The following is a 25,087-nucleotide window of genomic DNA, read 5'->3' as shown; positions in this document are numbered from 1 at the left end:
TTTCTGTCAGTCTTGAATTTCAAACTGCTGCGCCATCGTTTTTTGCTGAAGTGTAACAGACAGCATTTTTTTTTCTTTTTCTGAGTGCAGGAATTGTCATGTGTGCGTTTGAAGAGTTTCAGCCTCGACATGGTTTAAAAGTCACAGGTTAAAAAACGCACCGCAGTAAGTGTCACCACCTGGATTAGCAATAAAGATGGTGGAAATTAATTTGTTTGTTTAGAAGACGCGAGCTGAGGACGCTGAGGCAGATGTGAGGAGAAGGAAACGGCTTGATTGAGAGAGAGAGAGAGAGTGCTGGAAAGAGATGGACTGCATCTGAGGACGAGGGGGGACAGGGAGGTTTCATTAGTGCCCCTGAGGCTCCAACAATTTTATTGTTGTGAATGTGAGCTGTGTGGAAGGGAGAAAAAAAAAACATGAGACCTTCAGAAAGCGATGAAGACCTTACTCCCCGCCTACAGCTCTCTGAAGCAGTTCTCTTCATTTCTGCAGTTAGTAATTGTGAGTGTAAGCATTAGGGACCAGATGGCCTCCCCCTGCCTCCTCCTTTCTTCTCCATCCATCCCTCTCCTTATGGGTTTCTTCTCGCCTTCCCTTCCTCACAGCTTCCTTACCTCCTTGGCATGTGTGTGTGTGTGTGTGTGTGTGTTTGTGATTGTGTGGGTGTATTTTGTGCCAGTAGCCAAACAGACTGATGCATGGTGACATTTTCTCCAGCCGAAGTAAAAGAAACGGTGGTAAAGCTCTCCTTCTCTCTCTCTCTCTCTCTTCCCCTGAAAGACGCTGTCAGCCATGACTGGCCTTGTTGAACATGCACACACACACACACACACACACACACACACAAAGTGACACACCAACTTATATACTGTCTGTGTGCACTGCAGCACACTCATCCTCTCTCCTCTTCCTCTCCTGCTGACAGACAGGAGTCAAACCCACTTCATCCTCATCAGTAATGCTTTCTCTTTTGGATGTGACAAGGAGGAAACAAGGTTGACATGAGCTGAAGTCATGCTGTAGCTCAGGGGCAGACGAGTGGGAAATATCACCATCCAGCTAATGTTGTTTTAAATAGCTTTGTCTCTGGGCCAGACAAAAAAAAACAAACCTAACCGCTGCTGCTGCTGTCAGTGCTCAGGAGGGTCAAACAGACGCAGACTAATTCAATAGGATTTTCTTTGAGTCTGTTGAATTACATTTTCGCAGCTTATAGCGACTGATTGAATTCAAACTGGGAAATGTTCCTTAAGACGGTCGTCCGATTAAACACAAGTCAGCGGAGATGTAGTTTTACTTGAGGCGAATTAAATGTTTCCCGTTTAAAAAGGGAGTAAAACATTAAGTCGGCTAATAAATGTGGACTGAGCAGAATTAAATGGAAGATGTAGCTACAAGAACATTGTGTGATTTATAAATGCATCGCAATCTGAGCTTGAGAAAAAGGCAAGTTTTTTTTTGTAGATTTTGTTATGTTCTATTCAAATTAAACAAAAATGTAATGCATACATGTCGTAAACACTTCTTTTTATCTCCTGCATTAATTATAGTTAAAGGTCTAGTGTGTAGAGTCTGTGGTGGGGGCTTTTCTATTATTATCTTAAAAATTAAGGTGAGTTTTCCATGAAGTCTGCTGTGATGTTATACAAGGACTGAGTCTGCAACTTAGTGCATACTAGTTAGTTAGTTAGTGAGTTACTTAGTTAGTCAGTCAGTCAGTTTATTAGTGGTCACACTGAATAAGGGAAGAGGAATGTAAAGAACGTTTTTCTTAAATTTCCGTGTGATGGTGAAGATAAATGAAGTAATAAAAAACATGATTTTAAATACTAAATTGTTAACATTTTTAGTTGGTGCTCAAAAATACACACTTGTCCTTTAACCCTTTAACACATAAGCGTCAAAATGTCTGTCTGACCTTTTTTTTTTTTGCATATTTTAACCATAAAAGAGTCAGAAAATGTCCTGTGAGTAAGTTTTACCAATTTTTCCAGAATAATAAGAATAATAAGTTACTGCATGTTAAAATAGTGTATTAACAATTTAAAATGAAAGAAAAACAAAGAGAAAAAAAACACACAACCATTGCGAAATTACGGTGATGCAAAGTGTCACGCGGCGTCTGCGATACGCTCGGTGTTAAAGGGTTAATGTTTGGTGCAGTAATACTCCAACGTTCAATAATTATCCCACAATTGCAATAGCTATCAGAAAGGTGGATATTTTATCTCATGGCCAAGTGGAAAGGGAACTTGTCTTGTAACCAGAATGTTGCTGGTTCAAGTCCTCACCAGGTCAAAAAGCCCGGGGTCACCTGAGCAAGGTACCAAACCCCCACTGCTCCTAATTCTAGGAAGGTCTAGTCAAGGATGGGTTAAATGCAGAGAAGGAATTTCCCTACGGGGATTAATAAAAGTACAAAAAATAAATGGACATCAGTGGAGCAGAGACTTTTGTGTGTAAAGAGTTTCCTGTCTGTGTGAGTGCTGGACAGGGTTAGAGTTTAATTAACCTCATTATCTGTGTCTTTACTCTCAGACGTCCATTTTAAGTGAAAACATCGCAATGACAGTCCTGAGTAAAGTGAATTAGTTAACATATGATAAATGCACATACTGTGTGGGAGCCAATCACACATGACATTATCAAAGCTTAAATTGCTGCTTCTTTTGAAGTGGCTTGACTTTTTAGAGCCGCTCTTTATTTCTTCCTCACAGAGTCGGCGTCTGGAAAGGAAATCTGTGACACACAGGTTCATCTTGACTTTTTAAAGTTTTGGTTTTCACATAAACATTCACTTTAAATTGAACTAATTTCATGTTCATGATCTAGTCTCCAACACGATCACGTTAAAAGATTAGTTCTTGATTTCTAGCCTAAATGGGGCGTACTGGAGGTGATGATTGGCAGAGTTGCTTTGCTGAATCATCACAAAATGAGCGAGAAGAGCACGTTGGGCGTAAAGCGTCAATTCCACTTTATAATACCACAAATTATTGAGGTCTGGAGTTGATGTCATTCTCAGCCAGGAGCACAAATACACAAGGTTGACAGCAATTATCCAATTATGAATCAATTATTAAATTAACCTTCAATTATTTTCATAATTGATGAATCAGTGCCTTTTTCCAATAATTAAAAAAAGTTTTCTGATTTTTCAACTTCTTAAATGTGAATTTTTCTGGTTTCTTTGCTCCATATGACAAAAAAAAATATCAGTAAAACATTTGAGAACATCATTATTTCTGACATTTTCTGGACCAAAACATTTACTTGATTTACCAGGGGTAAAAAAACTCTAACAGATGAATTGATTATTAACCGATTACAGCTTCTTAAATGTGAATTAAAACATTGAATCATTTTGGTTTGAGGACAAAACAAGACATTTGAAAACATCCATTGCAGGTTTGGTAAACGCTGATCAATATTTTTCAACATTTTTGACATTTTATGGACCAAAAAAAGTACTTGATTTACCAGGAAAGAAACCACTCAAATTGATTAATCAATTATTAGCCAATTACTGCATCTTAAATGTGAACACTAATCAACATTTTTCAACATTTTCTGATATTCTGAGAATGGACAGATTAATCAATGATGAAAATAATCATTAGTTTGCAGCCCTACACACACACACACACACACACACACACACACACATACACATACATACCATCAGGGCAAACAAAGCCAAATGGGGACCAGACAATGCACACTATCATTCCAGATCTTGGAAGTGTCAAAATAAATAAATCCAAGATCCTTAGAAGTGTACTGAGAAAAGAAAAAACAACCTTGCATAAATGAGCGATTTCTTACAAACATGATGCTGAATTTTAACATGTTCACACTCTACAGTTACACGTAGATTTCAAAAATAGTTTTCCTGACTGTGACATTTCCACTCACTTAACTGATGGAAATAAAATGCTTCAGACTGAATTAATCATTCAATTTTAGTTTAAGGAGGAGAAGAAAATTGCAAGTATCATAGAATCGCAATACTATGGAATTGTGACGTTGTGATGTTGTGGAAGGCAAAGATTTCCTTCCTCTCCACTCCTCTTCTGTATCGTTTTTTATATTTTTCTTTGCTTGTCAGCATCAGAATCATCACACACTTTATTAATCTTCTACATTTGCTGCTTCAGAATTAAAATAACACTAAAAAAGAATAATTTTAAGGGAACACAAGATTAGCAGCAGAATGCATATACTGTATGTTAAAAGGAAAGTGTGCACTTATGAAGAGATATGACCTTTTAAGTTTCATGACAATAAATAGAACTGAAGGAGTGCGTGTGAATGTAAACCGTTTGAAATGTAATTATGCTATGATTATTATTTACCTTAGCAGCAGAGACGTATTGCACATGGATTATCTTTTTTCCTCAGTTTACCAGAGCAGCTCCACACTCGGCTGAAAGTGCAGACACACTGTGATGATGTAAGCTAGTGTAATGATTACCACAGCCATCAGGGGATCCTAATGACAACATGTAACACACACACACACACACACACACACACACACAGACACACACACACTTCCTCCTCTTATGTGTCTGTGTCTGTGTTGTTTCCTCCTCAGATTCTCAGTAATAGGAAAGGTCTGCTGCCAGAGCCAAACTTGGCCCAGTTGCTGACCAGTATGACCAACCCGGCCGCCCTGCAGATCCTCATGAGACCGTACCACACTGGGAAAAGAGGAGGTACGACGTGACTGTGAATGACGGTGTGAAGCGCTGTCACCTGGAGCACAGATGTTTGTGTCATTTGAGTTCTAAAAACTGAACTCCAAAAATCACTGGTTCCTAATTGAAAATCACAATGTGAACCCATGGAACTGCACTTTATCATTATTATTATTATTTTCTTACTGGAATTATTTTGATTCATTTATTGTTATTACCTTATAATAATAGCTGTTTTAGTTTTGATTTGTTTGGGTTAGAATTAGTGATGGCCTTGCAGTCGACCACTACCAGCCATTTCCTCCTCCACAAAAGAGATGATTTTCTCCAAATCTGTGTGATTCTTTCTTCTAAACACACTCAGTTACTTTCACAATCTTTTCAAAGTCCTGATGCTAAAGATAATGCGGTGCTGATGTGACAAGTAAGTATTTCTTTATTTGTGAAACCCCAAACCAAAATAGAACGCTCCACATTCCTCATCTTGACGCAGTCACTGTATTACGACTTTATTCTTGAAAACTATCAGTTTTTTGTATTACTCATATTTCTATTTTTTTTTTTTTTTTCCGGAGCAATGATTGTGTGTCACTACACTTTTCTTCCACAGTGAGCTCAGCATATAATGTGTAAATTTAGAAATTTAAAAGACAGATTTAATATTTTCAGTACCTTCATTTAGGAAATGATGTAGAATATTTCCCAGGAAATGGAATAGAAATTATGAGACTCTGTGTTGAACAGTGACTTGAGAGTTCGGTGAGGAGCAGAGTAATAAACATACGGACGAGACAGAAAGTCCACGATGATTAATTTGAATAATCTATCTACATTTTGAGGTTTGCCAAGGTCCTGATCAGAGACTGTACTCTGCCTCCATCTATTGTAATCACCTCAAACGACGGCTTCATTATGTGATGAATGGCTAATCAGGTATTAAAATGGAAAAAAAAAAAAACGAGAACAGGAAGAAGAGAGGATGGTGGAAGCAGACAAGCTCTCTCTCTCGGCACGTGCACTCTGCACAATTAAAATCCAAAATTAGGACCTTGATTAAATGTTAAACTTTCTCCAGCTATTCTGGAGGAAACTACCATTAGCATTGACGCTTACATTTATTATGAGGAGGCCTTGTGCGGCACACACACACACACACACACACACAGTGAGAAGAGTGGCACTCGTCTGAAGGTGAGAAATTATTCTGGCATCACTCGTGAACATGGAACGTTCCTGATATTTGCTCATCCAAACTGCACTTGGATGTTTTTTTAAATCCTTAAAAAACCTTTTTAATGAATGTCTTTTATTTTCATTACTCTGCTTAAAACCAGTCTGAAGCACTTTAATTCATAACATCTTATTTATCTGTGTGCGCACTCTATACTTTCTTACGTGTTTTATGTTTTTGAAATGTTCTTAAGTATGAAAGATGCTGTATACAAAAGTATTAATTAGAGCTGCAACTAATGATGATATCCGTAATCGATCAGTCTGTCCATTATTTTCTGGACACTTTTCAATCTTTATGCAGAAACGCACACATTTCTGTTCATCTCCTCAGACTCTTGAGGACACCAATCTATGGAGCCCCGGGTGTCATGTGACTCAGTTTGTTTCCTCCGCCATGGTGGCAGGAAAGGCTGCTAATGATGTTATGAGGGAGTTGGGAGTGGGCTGTGTGTCACCTTCTTTAATTGTGTCGTAAAGGACTGATGGATGTGTTGTGTGACTCCACTATAATAATTCCACCTGTATGCCCGTTGAGATGTTGATTGATTGATGCATTAAGGGCAAGAAATGTAAAAAAAAAAAAAAAAAGACAAACACAAACAGAGGCACTGACTGATGATGTTGTTTGTTCCTGTTTAGGGAAGTATGGGCGTCACAGCAGCCTGCCTTTCCTGCGACCTCCACTCACCACAGCGCTGCTCACACTGGGAAAAGCTCACCAGGTCGCCAAACCCCATAATCATGATTTTTTCAGTGTGTGTGTGTGTGTGTCGATGAGTTTGTTTGACAGTTGTTCCTCTTTTCCTGACAGAGTGCCATGCTCGGAAACGGACTAGTCCTTCAGAACCTGTTACACATGCAGCTCGCACAGCAGCAGCTTCTTCACATCAAAGACAAACGCATCACTAGTGTAAGACAACTTTGTCGTACATTTCTGTGTGCTCTTACATTTTAATCTTCAGCACTTAAATGAATCCAAACAACCCTGAAATTCTGCCACCTTATTGCTTCTTTTTGTGCTCAAAGTAAACATCAAGACGTGTTGGAATTTCCGTCCACATTTTGATTTACATATTTCCTTTTGAGTTGTGTCTCTATAATGATTTCTCTCCTCACTCAAGTGAACCCGAGACTCTGTGAGACTTATGTTTGACGTATTTGAAGGGGCTTTAGACGCATTAAGATGCAGAATATATGGTGTTAGGGATTCTGTCTCTTCCTTTAACTCCTTTACTGGGCAAAGAACTAGGAAATTGTACAGCTGGTAATGCGCAACAAGAGTTCCAGGGACCACAAGGGACCAACCTGACCCAACTAACATGTTTTGATGGTGGGAGGAAACCGTAGAGCCTGAAGGAAACCCTACGCAGACATGGGGAGAACACGCAAACTCCACACAGAAATCGATCCCAACACCACCTTGCTGTGAGGCAACAGTGTTATCCACTGGTTCACCATGCCACCCTAAGTCTAAAAGAAGCTCAGCTCAGTGCCAGTAAATTTACATTTCAATACTAAACGTGCGCTACAACATGAGTAGAACGCGTCACTAGTTCGCTCAGAATCAGCTGTTTATCACGGACGACAGATCGTCTTACGATTGCCTGTAGTTGGTAACTTTCGCAGACGTCCGAAAACGTGTTACCATGCGTTACCGCAAGATCTTAGAAACACGTGGATTTCACCTTTCTTTCTTTCTTTCTTTCTTTCTTTCTTTCTTTCTTTCTTTCTTTCTTTCTTTTTCACCCTTAGGTCTCCAGTCTGCTCGGGGATCCATCCAGGCTGCTGATGCAGAAAGCGTTGTCTCTGCGGCCTCCAGGCCTCGTGTCACTGGGGAAAGGCCTCCTGGGAGATTCCCCTACAGGTAAGCAAGAGCGAGAGAGAGTTTCAGTAAAAAAAAAAATTACTGCAAAACAGAGGAAGCTGTAGTGAAGAAGTGACCTGTGATGAGCTGCATTCATCATATTTTCTTCATCCCGTCATTTACCGTTGAGTGATGTTCAAGTCGAGACACATTTATTTAAAGAGTGCGTTAAAAACTTCAGGAGTTGAAAGTGTTTTACAAAAGCAGATGGTTAGTCAAGCGAAAATAAGGAAATGTACAGTTGCTAAATTTAAAGGTGCTTCATATAAGAAATGTCAAAGATTAAGGAAACATGTTAATTGAAATAAAATTGACCTTTTCATGTCCAACAAAAACACAACCTTGTTACTTTCGTTGTTAACCCTTCAACAACTTTTTTTTCTCGCTTATTTTAAGGGGGCCAGAAAATGTATTTCTCCAGAATGACCTAAAAAAAATCTATTGCATGTTCACTGCAATTTAAAGTAAAACAAAATGCTTTATTGGAAAAAAACAAAACACTGTAATTGCACATGAACACCAGATTTTGCATGTTAAATTTGAATTTTTAACAGTATAACACATATTTAAAATAACATTTGTTTGGGTTTTTGTCTCAATGTGCTAAAATGTGAGCTGTAGCCGCACTGTATTTAATAGCAAATCCAACACACAACATTTTACTGTAAAGCAACATCAGAACAACCATTATGTGTATTTTCCTCTGTTGTTGTGACTCTGACTCTCTTGTTTAATGTGTTCAATAAAAGGATGTAAAGACACAAGAGGCACATGTAAAAGATGATGTAAGTCATCATGTGTCGATGTGTCAGGTTTCCCCTCTGCAGATTCATGTGCAGTCGTATATTACTGTACATCACATCCTCGGGCAACTGCATTGCATTTACAATTCAGATCTCCAGCTGAGAAGAGCTGTGTTGTTTTTAAATGGAAGTGATGGATCACAGTGTGTGTGTCTGTGTGTGTGTGTGTCCCTCCTTTGATTGTGTGCATGTGTCAGCTGAGATTGTTAGCTTCAGGCTATTAGAGCTGATTGTTTTTATTGTTCTGCAGAGGCCATCTTTCACAGCAATATCAGATTTATAATAAGTGCGATTGTGTATGTATGTGTTGGTGTGAGTTTGCCTTTATTGTGCATGTGCATCTTTGAAGTGTGTCCTTTTGTTTCTGTATGTTTTCTGTGCGCTCGTGTGTGTGTGTGTGTGTGGTGCGTGTGTGTGCGTGTGTGTGTGTGTGTGTGTGTGTGTGTGTGTTCATTAAAAAAAAGCCCCCGGAGTGAGTGGAATAATGTGCTGGGCTGTACATAAACATGATAAGTGATCATGTACGAGCAGAAAAACCTACCCTCAAATCGTGCAGCAGCTCCACACAGATGATGGGGACGGAGCTCAGTTCTGAGCCGTCTGAGTGATTCGTCCCTGTCCTGAGGAGACAGAGATACTGATGGTTATCTGGAAAAGCCTTTTTATGAGTCAGTCTGGAGTCGCTCATCTCCTTGCTTTCATTTCCCCTTATTTAATTTCCTTTAAGGGATTTTTCTTTACTGAACATTGTCGCTGTCCAAAAACTTTACTTTTTCCTCTTTATATAATATTTCTGTCTCTTTTCCTTATCATCCCTGTTTGTTTTTCCTCTCTTGTACTCTTTTGCATTCCCTTGTCATCCAATGTCATCTCATTCACTCACTCATCTTCCTCCACATGAGGGTCATGGGAGGTGCTGGTTTCAATCCCAGCTGACATAGGAACACACATAGAGACAAACAACCATCCTCTCTCACACTTATCCTCAATGTTGTGTCTTTACCTCCTATTTCTTAATCTTCTCCATCTATTCTTCCATCCTCTGTATCTCCTTGCAGATTTGAGCCAGGAGTCCGTGCCTGTGTCGGCCCACAATGCCACAGTGGTGGTGTCAGCAGCAGGTATGATGCCATACCTCCAGGGTCGAGCTGGAGCGGGAGAACAAAACAGCACCCATTCTATCTCCACAACGCCCTCTGCTTCCTCCACCTCTTCCACTTCCTCCTACTCCTGTGACAGACAGCCAGCTCCTCCAGGGACCATGGTGGCCTCCCAGCTGCAGGGACAGAGCTACTCCTTGGGTATAAGTAACTCCGGCCTCGGCCCACCTCCCCCTAAACCTCCTGGAGGAGTTTACACATCATCAGGCCAGCACACCAGCGTAGATGCTTGTACCCTGGCTAACATGGTGAGAACTGTGAATACAACGCACACACCTTTACAAACACATTCTTGCACAGCATTCTTAGTGAGGACACTTGTGGATATAATGTTTACGTGCCAAACCATTAACCCTTTAAAACAGAGTGTATCGCACGTTTGTGTAAGCATACTTTGCATCACCGTAATTAAGCGACAGTTCCAGCAGATTCTGAAAACTGAGAAGTTGCACGTCAATTTAACTTGCGCTGGTGCAGGAAGCTGGCAAATCAGCGTCTTTGGGAGGAGTTGGAAAAACGCCTGTACACAGTTTCCATTTTTCAGCCAGTTTTTGGACATTGAGACAAAAACTAATTTTATATTTAATATGTTTTATACTGTTCACATTTCAAATCTAACACTAACTCAAACTTTTTTGTTTTTCATTTTAAATTACTATTTTAACATGCAGTAAATTGTAAATAACTGCCAGATATTGAAAGGTATTCTGGAAAAAATGAGCAAAAACACTTACTCACAGGACACTTTTCTTTTATGGTTAAAAAAACAGTCCAGACGAACATTTTGAGGCCTAGGTATTAAAGGGTTAATGTAACAATGAGTCTAACCCCTCATCAAGTCCTTTGAAGGCATTAATTGTCCTCACAATGTTGTACAAACACACAGTTATTTCAATTTATCGTTCTTTTTGTTGTTGTTGTTTTCTGCCTTGAGATTTTAAATGCATCTCTGGGGTTGTCACAAAAGCAATTTTTGTTGTTTATGTGAATGTGAAGGTATTTATGCAGAATCACTGTGTTGCATTTTCGTATAGACAGTCGTTAGAGGGAGGCGGGAGAAGAGCGACAGGATTAACACGTTGTTTTGATGTGAATGGGTACAGCAGAGAAAACATGAGAAGGCCCAACTAAAAAAATCTATATAATTCTCACTGTATGCTATATTTGATACTTATTTCCAGTGCAAAAACTAATCCTCCGCATCGTAACATAACTTTGGCGCCGTTGTGCGTCTAAAATATTCAAAATATAGCTTTAAGTTACAATGTTATTGATTTGTTTTTCCTCCCAGTTTGGTCTACATTTACGGGGTGACAGCTGCTCACGTGTGTGTGGGAACTGAGGTCCAGTTCCCTGCTCTACCTTTTCAAACAGGCAGTGTGCTGAACGCTATCTACTGTGTGTGTACGTCATAGCACTATAAAAAGAAAAATGAATTATCCCTTTTATGTTTCTAGAGAAGTATTTCAAGATAATGATCAACTGACATGTTTTTTATGGGATTTTCTGCTTGACCTTAACTCTCGCTGTCCGTGCCACTTCCTATCTGTCTTCCACCCTATCGAGTGCGAGTGTGTGACTCAAACTGGTCCACACACACCTGTCTCACCCTTATTTACAGATGAAGTATGAGCACTGTTCTTTTATGTTAGATTTTTCCACACTGATCTACATCTCCTCTACCACCAGGCCTGGTTTAAATAAAGCACCGCTGCTCTAACATCATCATCATCATCATCATCCGTAATAAGGAGCTGTTCAAAGATAATCACAGCTCTGAAGTTCTTAGGGGAACTGAATCCAGTACCAACGCTGTCTCCTCTAAAGTCTCTTTAATGGAGGGAAAGTGTAATTAACGACGAGAGCAACCCTCCCAGGATTCCACTGCCTCTTTAGTTTAGTTCATTTCAATTTTTTGCAACTTCAAAACCGTAATTTTCAAGTCAGCGTGCTGAGCTTAAAATCACAGGGTCACAGTATTGTTTTTGTATTCCTCGGTAAAAACCAAGTCATAATCAAGAATAAAAGGATTGAATAGATACTGTAGCTCAATGTTTGTGCCAGTTATGCTTAAATCCCGCTTCACCCCCCCTCTCTCTTCAGGTCAGCAGTGGTCAGAGTTCTCTGTTGGGAGATCCTCCTAAAGAAGTCCGCCTGCCCTCTAATCCTTACCTGAACCTGGCCAGTGTAATGCCAGGAGTCGTTCTGCAAGGTACACACTCACACAGTCGACACTGTTGTTCTTAATTTGATTCTTATAAAACATGTAATCTCTAGTAATATAAAAAAATAATAACAATTGTCAGTCTAATCCAGATGTGGACAAACAAATTCTCAGAGGGCCATACAAAGATAGGAATGGATGAAAGATGAAATATTAACCCTTTAACACACCTATACACATTTGTGTGTTTTTGGCTTTTCATTTCTAGAATATTTTATAATTTTTTCTTTATGGCAGGTTGTGCATTTTTGAGTGTATTTAAAAGTCTATTGTGAACGTGAACTAAAAGACTCACACTAACAAACACCTAAACGCAAACATTTTTGATGTATCATGACAAAACTTAATTATAAATATAAATATAAAAACTTTGAAAATGCATTAATGTTTGGTATGTATGATGAGGACTGATGTTGGGGCTCTAGGTGCGCTGGCTTGCTTAGTATTTCATGTGCATGTTATACCTATTTAGTGGAGTATTTTTCCTCCATGTCATGTCTGGTGCTCTGTAAAAACATCCACATTTGACACTAATGTAACTGTTTTCACATTAAAAAAAGAGAGGAAAAAAGCAGTAACTGGCAAAATCACTGTGATATTAAGCTCCCTGTGGCTACTTCAAAATAAAAGTCAAGCTGTGCTTTTCGCCCCTGCTTTTAATGTGAAGATGCAGCAGTAGGAACTGAACCGTTCACTCTACGTTTGCAATAACTCAACAGATACTGAGCATCTCATCATACACTGTCTGGTTCAACGCTTAGAACACAGAGCATTTTGGCTGCTTTTTTCCATTACTATGTTTAAACCTAGGCAATCGGATGAAAAGAAATTCATTTTCACAAACTATACAAACACAAGAAGTACTCAAAATGCATAAAATGGGATTGAATTTGGAAATACGTCAAGTTCACTTTCGCTCGTTTTTATGAACAAAAAGAAAAGAAAAACGTATTATTCACACAGCAATTTTCCATGGGTCAAGCTGCTGGTTCCAATAACAACACATCATCCACAGATCCTTTGCTTCATTTGTAATAAATCTTATTTTTCCTTCGAGGATCTTGCAGATAAAGCTCGCCCAAGGCCAGATCTGGCCCTGGGGCCTTGCAGTATGTTGCCATATGTCTAACCACAGTTGCCTTTGTCCATGAAAGAACACATTTGAAACTATTCAAAGCCAACCCTAACACTCTGTGTGCACTCTGTGGCTCTACAGGGACGGTTGGGAGTAAAGCACAGGGAAGACAGGCCACCTCTGGAGTTTACAGCAGCTCAGTTGCTCCTGTTGTGTCTCAGGGCTCCGGTTCCTTCTCCCACAGCGTTGCTGCTACAACAAATGCTCCGTACAGCACTGACGCCTCCGCCGACTACAGTCAGTACAACCAGGCCTACACACAGGTACTGCAACACAACACAGAGACACACACTGAGACAAAATGTGCTGACAAAAATTAACGTGAGCTCTCTTTTCTTCCAAATTGTGTCAAAGTGTTGCTGGGCTTAAACAGTGTGAGAGAGGTGGTTGATGATTGAGTGGAAGATGCAGAATAAGTAAATGGATGAGTGCAGCGGTGATAGAATGAGTTGCCACTGCTTCCTCTCCTGTGACACTCAACAAGCCAAGAAGCCTCCTCACTGGCTTTGTCTCTCTTTCTTTTCCTTCTGTCCCTCATTCCCTCTCTGCCTCTGCATGTTTTCTCCAGCAGCATTTTAATTTACAATCTGGTTGTCCAAACAAATGAGTCATGATTAGATCACCGATAGATGGTTCACATTCATTTGTCTTTGGAGAGTCGTGGCAGAGAGGAGCGAGAGAGAGAGAGAGAGAGCGAGAGAGAGAGCGCGAGAGAGAGAGCGCTGTCTGCAGGAACAATAACGGAAGAGAGAGAAAGTCAAATTACAAAATCAGCAAAGAAGAGAAAATGAAGAAACAATCATTTATTCATCTGCTCTTTGCCTGATGTTTGCCCGTGTGTGTGTGTGTGTGTGTGTGTGTGTGTGTGTGACGCAGGAGGCCATGCAGCAGTGGTACCAGCACTACCAAGCAGCACAAGCTCACACCTATAGCACGGCTCCTCCCCAGGACAGCACGGCCACAGACTACAGCAAGGAGCACATACAGGTAGCGCACACACACACACACACATTAAAATGTTGTATGTATGTGGCCTGGGTGTGCACACCATTATTACAAAACATGAAAAACTTCCTTCAAATCCTTAAACATAATCATGTACAAAAGCCAATGACCTTACTGAAAATGGAGTGCACCAAATGCTGAAAATAACCCAGAAGTAATAAAGTGAGGGGTCAAATTTTTTTTACGCATTATATTTAACATACACACTGCCAAAACGAGGCTTGTGCGATGACATTAAAAAGTTTAATTTATTTTCTAAAATACAGTGAATGTTATGGCAAAATAAATAAGAAGTAGTTAAAAAGCTAAAGTCAGTGGCTCTTATTTTGAAAGCCAGGCTGAAAGGAAGTGGTGCTGTATAAACATTGGAAGAAAAAAACACTCTTTTGTTTATAGCGGAACTGTATAATTGAATAAGTGTTTCACATTTGTAATAATGGTTTGCACTTCTAGGCCACTATAGTTTTCCACCTCAAAACAAAGTTTAATACTGTGCAAAAGTACTATAATGACCATATACTGTATATAATAATTTCTGCATCTTTTTAATGGAAAACAACCAGAAAATACAGGAATTATGTATCCAGTCTTAAAATAACAATTAATATTTTATAAAGCACGTCTAGGCCTAAAACCTTTGCACAGTACTGTCGTTTTCCCAAGACATTGTCCTTAAACGTTGCATAGAACTACAAATCAGACCTGGAAGAAAAAAGAATCACCTGTACAGGATGAATCATCAGACCTTCTTGTGTTCCAGCCTCCTCCAGTGACGACCTACGGGGATTACAGCTCCTACATGCAGGCGGTCACTCAGTACTACTCCCAACCTGCAACGGCCAACCAGGCCTACGGCAGCAAGGTACAGGCATGCAGTAATGAAGTTTGTCATTGTTTATTGAACAGATTTCATTTTGTTTGTGTCTATATAAATATGACCCGAGTGCACGTGTGTGTGTGTGTGGTGTTGTACTGACATTTATTGTAGAGTTTCAACCTGAATAAGGTCATTTAACAACAGGTAAAACTTAAATTATGCTAAATGAATATAAGTTTAATACATATACTCATTAACCCTTAGAACATAGCGCATTTAGGCTGCTTTATTCCATTACAACTGTATATTAAAACGTATACACAGGTGTAATAAAAAAAAATGTGATTTTTTTCAAATAAAAATTTAATCAGATTGAATTTGCGAAATTTCGAAATACGTAAAATGTGACGGATTTCTAAGTTTCGCTCCCTTGCTTGTTCTGTGCTCCGTTGTTTTTTGTGTGAGCTTCTGATGGGCGGGTCTTAGTGGCTGCCTGCTGATTGGCTACTGAGTTATGGAGCGACAGCTCAATGGACCGGGAGAAGTCACAGGCTTGGAGTCGCTGTCCGTCAGGGAACTCGGTCCCCAAGTTTTCCCAGTCCACATCGAGCACAAAAGAGTTGGAGCAAACAAAATTCCAATCATTGCAAAGAAAAATATCTCTTCAAACAAGTGCATGTGCAAGTTTGTGCATATTATAAAGTTTTCGCCATCATTTCTATAACCAGACTTTTTCTTTTTTTTTTTTTAAATGTTGTGTGATTGAAACATGTTCACACAAATTTGTTTGGCGACCCCTAAAACAACCTGTGGCTCCCCACGTAGTTTCCCTGAGATGAGTGCTGTAACCTGTCCTTCACATGAAGCGTGCGGTTTGTCTGTGTTTTTATTTTGAGACGGTGACGGTGTCTCTCAGACACTGATATCCTGTCAGAGGCAGCAGCACATCACTCTGCACCCAGCAGCTGATACTGTGTACACACCGGCCTCCTCGCTCTTATCTGTGTGTGACTGTGAAGTCATGTTTTGCCCTCAAAGGGTTTTGTTTCATGGAAGAGTTGTATTCTGGTCTGCAGAGCTCACTGTTGGTGGAGTTGGAGCCTGTGACACACAAACCAAGCTCCTGTTCTTCTGTACAGATAAAAATATCTCTCTATCAACGTTTCTTTTGATATCTGAGCTCAAGAAGTAGATCAGACTGGTCTTTATCCAACTCTGAACCTCCATCATTCAGACAAAGCTCCTGAATCGGTTGCTAGCTCCTAGTTTTTGGTTGCCAAGCAACGACAGACACGACAGGAGTGCGTCCCTCAAGTGCCTCGGTCAAAAACACCTCTGGCATTTTGTGGATGTGGACTGCTCAGTTTTTTTTGAAGTGTGGCCGTGTGGGGTATTGACATATTTTCAGTCAATGTTACACAGTCTCTTCTGCTTCAAAACTAAAGTTTTAAACCTTTCACTCTCCCACACACCAAAGCTCATGGAGAACATTTTTACGTTTCATCATGTGTTATTGTGACTTTGAAAAGTTTAAAGGTTTACCCAAGTGACACAAACTTACCAAACGCTTCTCTGCACATGTGCTATCAGGACTTTAGTGCAGGAAAGTGATTTTGTTTTTAGACTTCAGTTTAAGCCAGAAAAGGCCGTCTAGCAATGAGAAAAAGCACTAAGGTATCAGAGACTTAAATGGGCATAGATCTTTTACATGGCTGCAATCTGTTTTTCCTTCTGTCCAGTGAGTGTCCAGCTCCTGGGCTCGTCCACAGAAATGGCAGCACAGGTGTTTGCATGCCAGGCAAAGTCAGTTTTGATAATGTGTCCTCAAGTCACCTCATACAACACTTAGTATATTTAGAACTCCTCAGGACATTTTCCTTATTGCCTTCATTATGTTATTCCCTGCTTGATCTACACAGTAAACCACACGTTTGTGTTGTTCTTGTACAGGAGGTGGATGTGTGTAAGCCTCTAGGAGTTTCCCTGCACGCAGTCAGTAACGGTGCGGCTCCTCCGCCGGCTGTCCTCCCAGCTGCTGCTGTGCTCCCGGCCTACAGCACCCTGCCATTGATGCCTGGCTTCCTCGGGGCTCCACACCCGGCGGCGGCCACTCCAAACCCAGTCGCGCACACACACAGCGCCGCCACAGACTGGAACGCCTACTACTATGTGAGTGCAGAATATTCAGCTTGCAGTGGTGTCAGTGAAACCTGAACTTTGACTTTGTCTTTGTACCGACATTTGTATCCATGGTGAACGATGCATTATCTTGTCCTAACACCTCTCCTCGCAGCCTCGCTGGTATTATGGGCTGCTGCTGGGATGGATCGTGTTATCTCAGTTTCAGCCAAGGACGTCGTGTTTTCACTGTCATCTGTCTCGTTGTCTGTGTCTGTCTGTTAACAGGAATCTACTTAACCTTCCATCCATCCATTATCTACCGCTTTATCCTCCACCGGAGGGTCGCGGGGGCTGCCAATCTCTGCTGACATAGGGCGAGAGGTGGGGTACACCCTGGACAGTTCGCCAGTCCATCGCAGGGCCACATATAGAGACAAACAACCATTTACTGTCTCTCTCACACCTACGGTCAATTTAGAGTGTTCAATTTACCTCATCCCCATATTGCATGTTTTTGGACTGAACCCGGAGAAAACCCACACACACACACGGGGGAGGCATGCAAACTCCATGCAGAAAGGCCCTTGTTCCAACCGGGGGTGGAGCTGGATGCAGCAATGTGATTCATGAAAATATTTGTGTGGGTTTTTTTTATGCGAAATATGTACAAATATGTATTTATTCATCTAGTAACATTACAGTAGTTGTTGGTACAGATTGTGTAGTTGATTTTGTTTTTTATGTCAATTCCGTTGTGTTTTTTGCCATCAAAGATATTCCCCGAGACATTTCCTGTCGCTCATCTTGGATTTTAGAACCTTTTGTTGCACTTACAGTGGCCGGCCAGTTGCTAGCATGGGGTATGGGGCTCTTCTCATTATAGACAGGAAAACAGCTTTTGTTTGCTGTTTCCCTGTAGTGACCACTGCTGTAATCTACTAGGACGTGAAGACCTTTTTTTGACAATGTTCCGTCTTCATAGTCTCTCTTATCTAACAGAATATGTAACATTGTAACTTCTTGGATTTTCTTTTGTGAGAGGTGGCAGTAGAGATACTTTCCAATGCAAAAAAAAAGGTTTTCCTCATAGTTAAAGGCTATAAAAAAAACAGTAGAGAGACAGGTTCCAGATCCAAAAATGGAACATAAACAAAATGAATAACCCGTGTGGATGAGGCTCAACAATAACCAGTACTTTAGTTCCAGTTATCATGCATTCTGCAGCCGTTTCTGCAAAAAACTTCTGCAGGACAGTTCGCGAGAACTTTGGAAATAGGTATTACCATTAAATGATCATAAAGGAAATGGAAGAAACTGTTTTTTCTGCTTCTGTTTGAACCTCTTTACCAATAAAAGTTGACAATATGTTTCCACTAAAATCTAACCATTTCTTCCATAGGCCATATTACACACAGCCCTAGGAAAAATGTAATCACAATCCATTGTTACGTGTTTAAGTCATGTTGCTTACAAACTGACAAATGCCAGCAAAAGCATAACCTCCATGGAGGAAGTTATCATTTATTAATGTCAACGTGAAGTATGTGAGAAAGATAGACTTTTTTTTAGATCCAGTAGTTGGTCGTGCTGCTGCATAAATATCCATAAAGAAGTGACATTTTATTAACACATTTAAGGTGCCAACTTGTGCGATGTGTCCATGTTGTAAATGACGCTGGTTTTTTGCAGCACAAATTATTGCAGGTGTAAGAAATTATGATTATCGCATGAAAATAGTGATAAATGTGAAAGCCTCACACCCTCAGATAATATCCTGTAGATAAAGCATTTAACTTTGAAGTCTTCGGCAGCAGTCTTGTAGCGTAGTTTAAGGTTTTGGGAAACACACTCTTGTTTTTGATGGTCAAGGTAAAGTATAATTCCACTTAGGAAAAGTCACTTTGGTTAAATCGACGTTCTCATAAAAAGCAGCACAAGAATGCAACACCAGTCGCACGCACATCACATCACATCAGGGGCTTGGAGTCACATCATTCATTTAAATTTAACCTGAACAACTGGCGCGTAAAATGTAAAACTTAGGCATGGTCATTATTTTTCTTTTAGTGTTTGACTTCTCCTGCTGCCACCTGCTGTTCTCCTGCTTCACTCTGTTTGTCCTCATGTCCTTAGTCTGTCTTATGTCCTCACATCTGTCCAGGGACTACAGATAACTGCATTTACAGAAATGTCAATTAACATCTACTGTCTCTGTGGACTTGTCTTATACAAGGGAAATGCATGTACCCTTCTTTTACCTCCAGCTCACTCTCCCTCTGTCATTCCTGTCTCCCCAGAACCAGACGAGGGGCCACAAGAGAGAGTATCCTCAGCTGGCTGTGCAGGAAGTGACATCATCAGAGGGCGCCTACATCGGTCAACACTCGCAGGGCCTGGGCGGCCAGTACGCCGACTACTTTAAGAGGAAGAGGCTCTAGTATGAACCAAACACCCTGAAGCCTAAAGCTTATGGAGGGAGCCCACAAACGGTGTCTGCTGGATGTCACAGCTCCCTCTAGTGGCCTTTTTGTGGCTGCCATTTTGCATCCCTACAGTAGGTACTGTATTAATAGAAAATAGGGTTGCAAGTGGCTTAAAAGTTAAAATAAGCCATAGTGCTCTTCAAATCTGGCATTTATGTACACACACATATTCTTGTACAGCAATCTTAGTGAGGACACTCGTAGACATAAGCCCCTTAACTTAACCCTAACCCCTTAACGTAACCCTAAAGAAGCCCTTTAACATTTTGAGGACCAGCCAAAATGTCCTGACTTCCTTTGGTTTATACATTATTATTTTTTTGTCCTCACAAAGATATGCAGACAAGTACACACACACACACACACACACACACACATTCGGTGTTGCTTTTGTCCTGTTCAAGCCTTAACTCTTAAGCTAATGTGTCGACTGTAACTTAACTTATATTAACATGTAAATCTTTTCTAATCTAATGTAAAGTGAAATATTATCGTATTATCTGTGCGTGAAAAGCTGCTTTTGTATTTCCGGTGTGTAGGACAGTAGGACACTCAATCCTCTTCCGCTGTGTTTCTGTTGTTTCCTATTTTTTTTTTTTCAGAGGATACAAATGTGTATCGCACACTCGCGCGTGCTTTTTTTCCTGCTTCACTGTTTTTCCTCTTTTCATTTTACTGCACAGGCTTTTGTAGGAGGACTGGTGTGTGTGTGCGTGTGTGCTACATGTGTTTGTGTGTGTGTGTTTGATATGCTGTATCTGTAGGAAGCATCAGCCATTTAAATCCCAGGGTTGGGAGCAAATCAGGAAGAAAAAAGAAGGGGGGACTGAACAAATCAAAGCCCTTAATTGCGGTGACATACAGAAGCTTCCCTTAATAAACTTTCTGACAAAGAGTGGCCAGAAAACGAAAAGGCTTGTGTATATATTCATATACAGTGTCTAATGCAGACTATACAGTATAAAGCCATGCATAATGTACAGTACAATAACATACAGTATATAATGGATGTTTGCTGGCTCCTGTGTGAGCGTTTTTTTGTTGTTGTCGTTTTTCAAAAATCAAATACTGATATATTTGTAATATAATCCAAGGATCTCAATGTAATTTTAATGACAATGAATAGAAACTCATTTGGTGTTGACTTAAGTGATTTTTTTTTTTTCAACATTTAAGCCAAATATTAGATTCTCTCCTCTGTACCGGAAGCTTTACTTCTATTTTGAGCTCTCGTTTCATGAGGTTTCATGTTTTTTTTTTTCTCCCGTGTGTCCTAAGACCGTACTGCAAAATAATTTTAAAACAGGTTTCCAGTATGTTGATTTCTGACTATTCTGTGCTATTCTTTTTAAATGCAAACAGCTTAAATCAGTATATTATAAGGATTACTGATCTGTGTCCTGTATTAAAAAAAAAAGAGTATGCAGTGTGGGATTGGAACACGGCCTTTTTGTTTTCTTCAGATTTTGCAGATTGAGGCATTTTAGCGTAGTTGTTAATGTTTGGCTCACGTGATGCTCCCACAGTGTTTTCTTGTGAAATGGTAGAATTTTTTTTTTATAAATTGTGTTTAAGCTGACTTTTCTTTTTTATAACAGCTAAATATATATCTATATATATATAGATATATATTTATCGATCTATATATATATATATATAGATATAGATATACAGTATATATATATATTGATATATATCTATACATATTTGCTTTTTACCATTAATTATAATAGTGCACAGGCTGTGCAAATAATTAGTGTCCAGAAGGTTTGTTTGCTGTCCACGACAGCAGAAAGAGAGGGTTTGGTGTTTTAATATATTACAGTGTGGACATTAGGTTTGTGACGTGCACACATGCCTCTGGTCTAACAAACTGGCAATAACTAAGGCTCTTATTACTGTAGAAAGTCGAATGTAAACCTATTTTGTAGTTTTTTTTGGTTTGTTTTGTATTGAGCTCCTCCCTGATTATGTGTCAGAGCAGAGTGTTACTTCCATCACCATGGCAACCACACGCGCACACACTATGACACACAACTAACAGCAGGTGTAAACAGGATGTACACACGATGCTCAGTGCGGCTGAGTAGTAAAGTAGGACTGGGTTCTGTGGAATTAAACACTGCTTAAACTCATCCCTCTGTGCTTTTTACCACTAACACACACAAACACACCAGTTTATTTCTTTTCTTTACGTTCCTGTGTTACATTTTTAATGCTGTCATTCATACTTTTATAGAAATGTGTGTAGACTGTTCAGACGAGGGGATGTTGAATGGCTCCATACAATTGTTTGTGTTTGATTGTAGGGCTCTGCAATTCATCGAAACGTCGACTTTGGGCCCGAATGATTGCAAAAACAAAATAATCAAAACAAAACGATTGCTACAGAACAGGTGGGGGGGCTTTTATTCTGAAGGTAATACTTTGGGCAGCCCGTGGCCAAGTGGAAAGGGAACTACCCTTGAGCAAGGTACCCAACCCCCATTGCTCCCCGGGTGCAACTCTGTGTGGCTGCCCACTGCTCCTAATTCTAAGATGGGTCAAATGCAGAGACATAATTATTTCCTTAAGGGGATTAATAAAGATTTAGATTGTAATGGTGTTTGACTTCGTGTCCCGCTTGTCTATCCGGCAAAGATATATACAATAATTTATAGTTATTTCAAGGTAAATTCAAAAGGTTTCTTTCAAAATTTCATGTTTAAATCCACTTTTTTTTTACATGCAATAAATTCCTTTTGTTTGAAGTAATCGTGATTTCAATTTTGATCAATTTTTTCAAATTTGTTTTCTCTGACACTGATATCACAACCGTACAGCCGCTTTACATCTGTAACACCACTAATCTGGTTAACAACACGTACTGTATGTGCTGATGCAGTTGCCAATCACCTATAACCAGCTATAACCAGCTTTTACTAAAACAACAATGCTCATGTAACAACACATACTGCTCCTGTAAAGAAGAAACAAAATGGTTCTGCTGCATTTTCCTTAATGACAAACTAAATGACGGACAGGAGCAAATCTACTTTCACAAGACCTCTTTCTCTATGTCGCACAAATTGGCTGTTAAAGCCAATTTGCATTTATCTTTTTTCTCTCCATTAAATGACACTTTCATCAGCCTGATCTCACCGGAATCATCTATGAGCTCATTTAATGGCTTCAGGTCAGACTGACTGACCTGCCTGGAGCCTGTGGTTCTGGTCTGATTTGCTCGCTGGTGTGAGCAGACGCTTCTCTCCGTCTCTTTACGTCTCTGAAAGAGTTGAGACAGAAGGTTGTGTGTGTGTGTTCACACTCACATGTATTTCCTGGTGGGGACATTTTGTCTGGGCTTTGTCAGGGTTAAGACCAGGGGTCTCAAACTCAAATGACTGTCTCGTCTGGTCAGTTGGGGGCCAGTCAAGTAAAAAGAAAAGCTCAACTTTTTTGGGAAAAGCAACAGTTGCGGTGGACGATATCACGATATTTTTTGTATGTACTCTATTGCCTCGTATGAGCTTTTCTGTCTTTTATCCATTATTCTGTACAGCACTTTGGTCCACTGTGTTTGTTTTAAAGTGCTTTACAAATAAAGTTGGATTGGATAATTTCAAAATATAAGTGCTTGTTTTAAAATGGAACAACAATTAAAAAAAAATAATATTTATGTTGCAAAATAAATCTATTAATTAAAAAAACAACAACATACAGAAAGGACTTGTTACAACATGATATTGTTTGGAGGGCCACATGAAATGAAACTTTGAGACCACTGGTTAAGACATTGTTTTAGGGTTAGTTGTGATGGTTAAGGTGAGGGTATGAGCTGAAAAAGAAGACAGAAAAAGAAGTGTGTGTGTGTGTTTTCCTGGCTGTCTCTTTTACAGACTGACTGTCTTCCTCAACCGAGGAGACAGTGTGGGTTTATCTGTAAGTCTGTCCTTCTTGTAGCGACTTCCCATTTACAGTTTCGGACGGATCAATCCATTTTTTGTGACGTGAGGGTGGAAACACACCATGCACTCTGGCTGATTTGTCAGTGTGGGCTGCGTAAACCTAACCCTTAAATACGTTTAAAAGGCTGTGGATGTTTATGTTTCAGGGCCAATTTCTGCCAATAACTCCTACTACAGTAAAGGTTACACACTGGACCTTTAATTTAGTGGTGAGTAGTGTTGGTAGCAGGCTGTGTGACGACTTCATACATAAATAATGTCCACATATAGCGCACGACTCCTTCCTTCTCACCTTTTGATCCGTGACTGAAAGGTTGCTGCTCGACACTTGACAGGCTGAGAGAGTAAAAAACAACAACTGGAGGAGGTTTCAGCTGCAGAGAGGGCATTTTATTTATTTCATTATTTATTTCTGTATTATTTGTTCTTTCTCCTCCTCTGTCTGCTCGCTCAGCTGAAGAGTTTTGACCATGCTTTTCTCACATGTTCCAGAAGAGCTGTCTCTTACTGTCAGCCTCTGCTCTGGTCATTAGTGTTGACACCAGACTCTCACACACTCTGCACTTTCCTGTTGTGAACATCCAGAAGAATGCACTCTTAGGGCAGGTATTAAGAGGACCTATTGGTCTTGAAATTTATAACAAATTTATGTTTTTTTGAAAGAATCGCATTTTTGAGGCACTTAACGTTAGTGAAGACAGACGAGGATTGTGGCGCAAATCAGAAGCGATCTTAAGCGATCGAAACATCTTATTAAATAAGAAGAATAGGCCGACATGAGAGTGGTGAAAAATGGCTCAGTCGCGCCCCCAAAGGTGAAACCCGGTAGGACAAGAACCAAAACTAAGTTGCACCAAATTTCACAAAACTTGGTGGAAACGTATCACAGCCCAAGACGCACAAAAAAAGTCTATCATAGCCTCAACTCAAGAGGAAGTTGGCCGTTTTGAATTTGGCGTCCATCTTGGTGATCCGTACCTTTCCTAAATGAAGAAACTCAAACATTACATTAAAAAAGTGTTCATTTGTACTAGACAAATAAAAGATGTAATTAAAAAAACAGTTATCAAAAGAATTTGCAGATTCAAAAACAAAACAATGACTTTTTTTGTCACATTTTGGACGACATACTAAACTATGACATTTTTGTGCAGTTTTGAACGACATACTAAACCATGATATTTTTGTCACAATTTGGACTAAATACTGACCTATGGTGGGCCACACAGTGGTGTAGTGGTTAGCACTCTCGCCTTGCAGTGAGACGACCTGGGTTCGAGCCCCGGTTGGACGAAATACTAAACAATGACATTTTTTCACGATTTTGGACGACATATGACTTTTTTGTCACATTTTGGACTACATACTAAACTATGACATTTTGTCACATTTTGGACGACATACTAAACTATGACATTTTGTCACGATTTTGGACGACATACTAAACTATGATTTTTTTGTTGCATCTTGGACAACATAGTAACTTATGATATTTTTGTCAAATTTTGGACAAAATACTAAACTATGACATTTTTTTCACATTTTGGACGACATACTAAACTATGACATTTTTGTCACATTTTGGACAACAA

The 25,087-nt window shown here is 39.8% G+C and overlaps 1 protein-coding gene across 1 annotated transcript; it reads left to right on the top strand.

The window, feature by feature from the left end:
- Positions 1-4,573: 4,573 nt before the first annotated feature.
- On the top strand, positions 4,574-19,889 carry LOC122760827 (ribonucleoprotein PTB-binding 2-like; the record flags this gene model as incomplete). The annotated part of the gene is made up of 11 exons (XM_044016005.1): positions 4,574-4,721; positions 6,576-6,658; positions 6,748-6,846; positions 7,689-7,800; positions 9,662-10,011; positions 11,867-11,975; positions 13,204-13,385; positions 13,999-14,109; positions 14,888-14,989; positions 16,895-17,113; positions 19,363-19,889. Coding segments are annotated over 11 exons (1,656 nt in total), but the record flags the coding sequence as incomplete, so codon positions are not given.
- Between the last annotated feature and the right edge of the window lie 5,198 nt (positions 19,890-25,087).

Source organism: Solea senegalensis, unplaced genomic scaffold, assembly GCF_019176455.1.
Source record: "Solea senegalensis isolate Sse05_10M unplaced genomic scaffold, IFAPA_SoseM_1 scf7180000014075, whole genome shotgun sequence".
Classification (NCBI taxonomy): Eukaryota; Metazoa; Chordata; class Actinopteri; order Pleuronectiformes; family Soleidae; genus Solea; species Solea senegalensis.
Note: the sequence above shows the minus strand (reverse complement) of the source record. Positions and strands in the feature narration are given on the sequence as shown.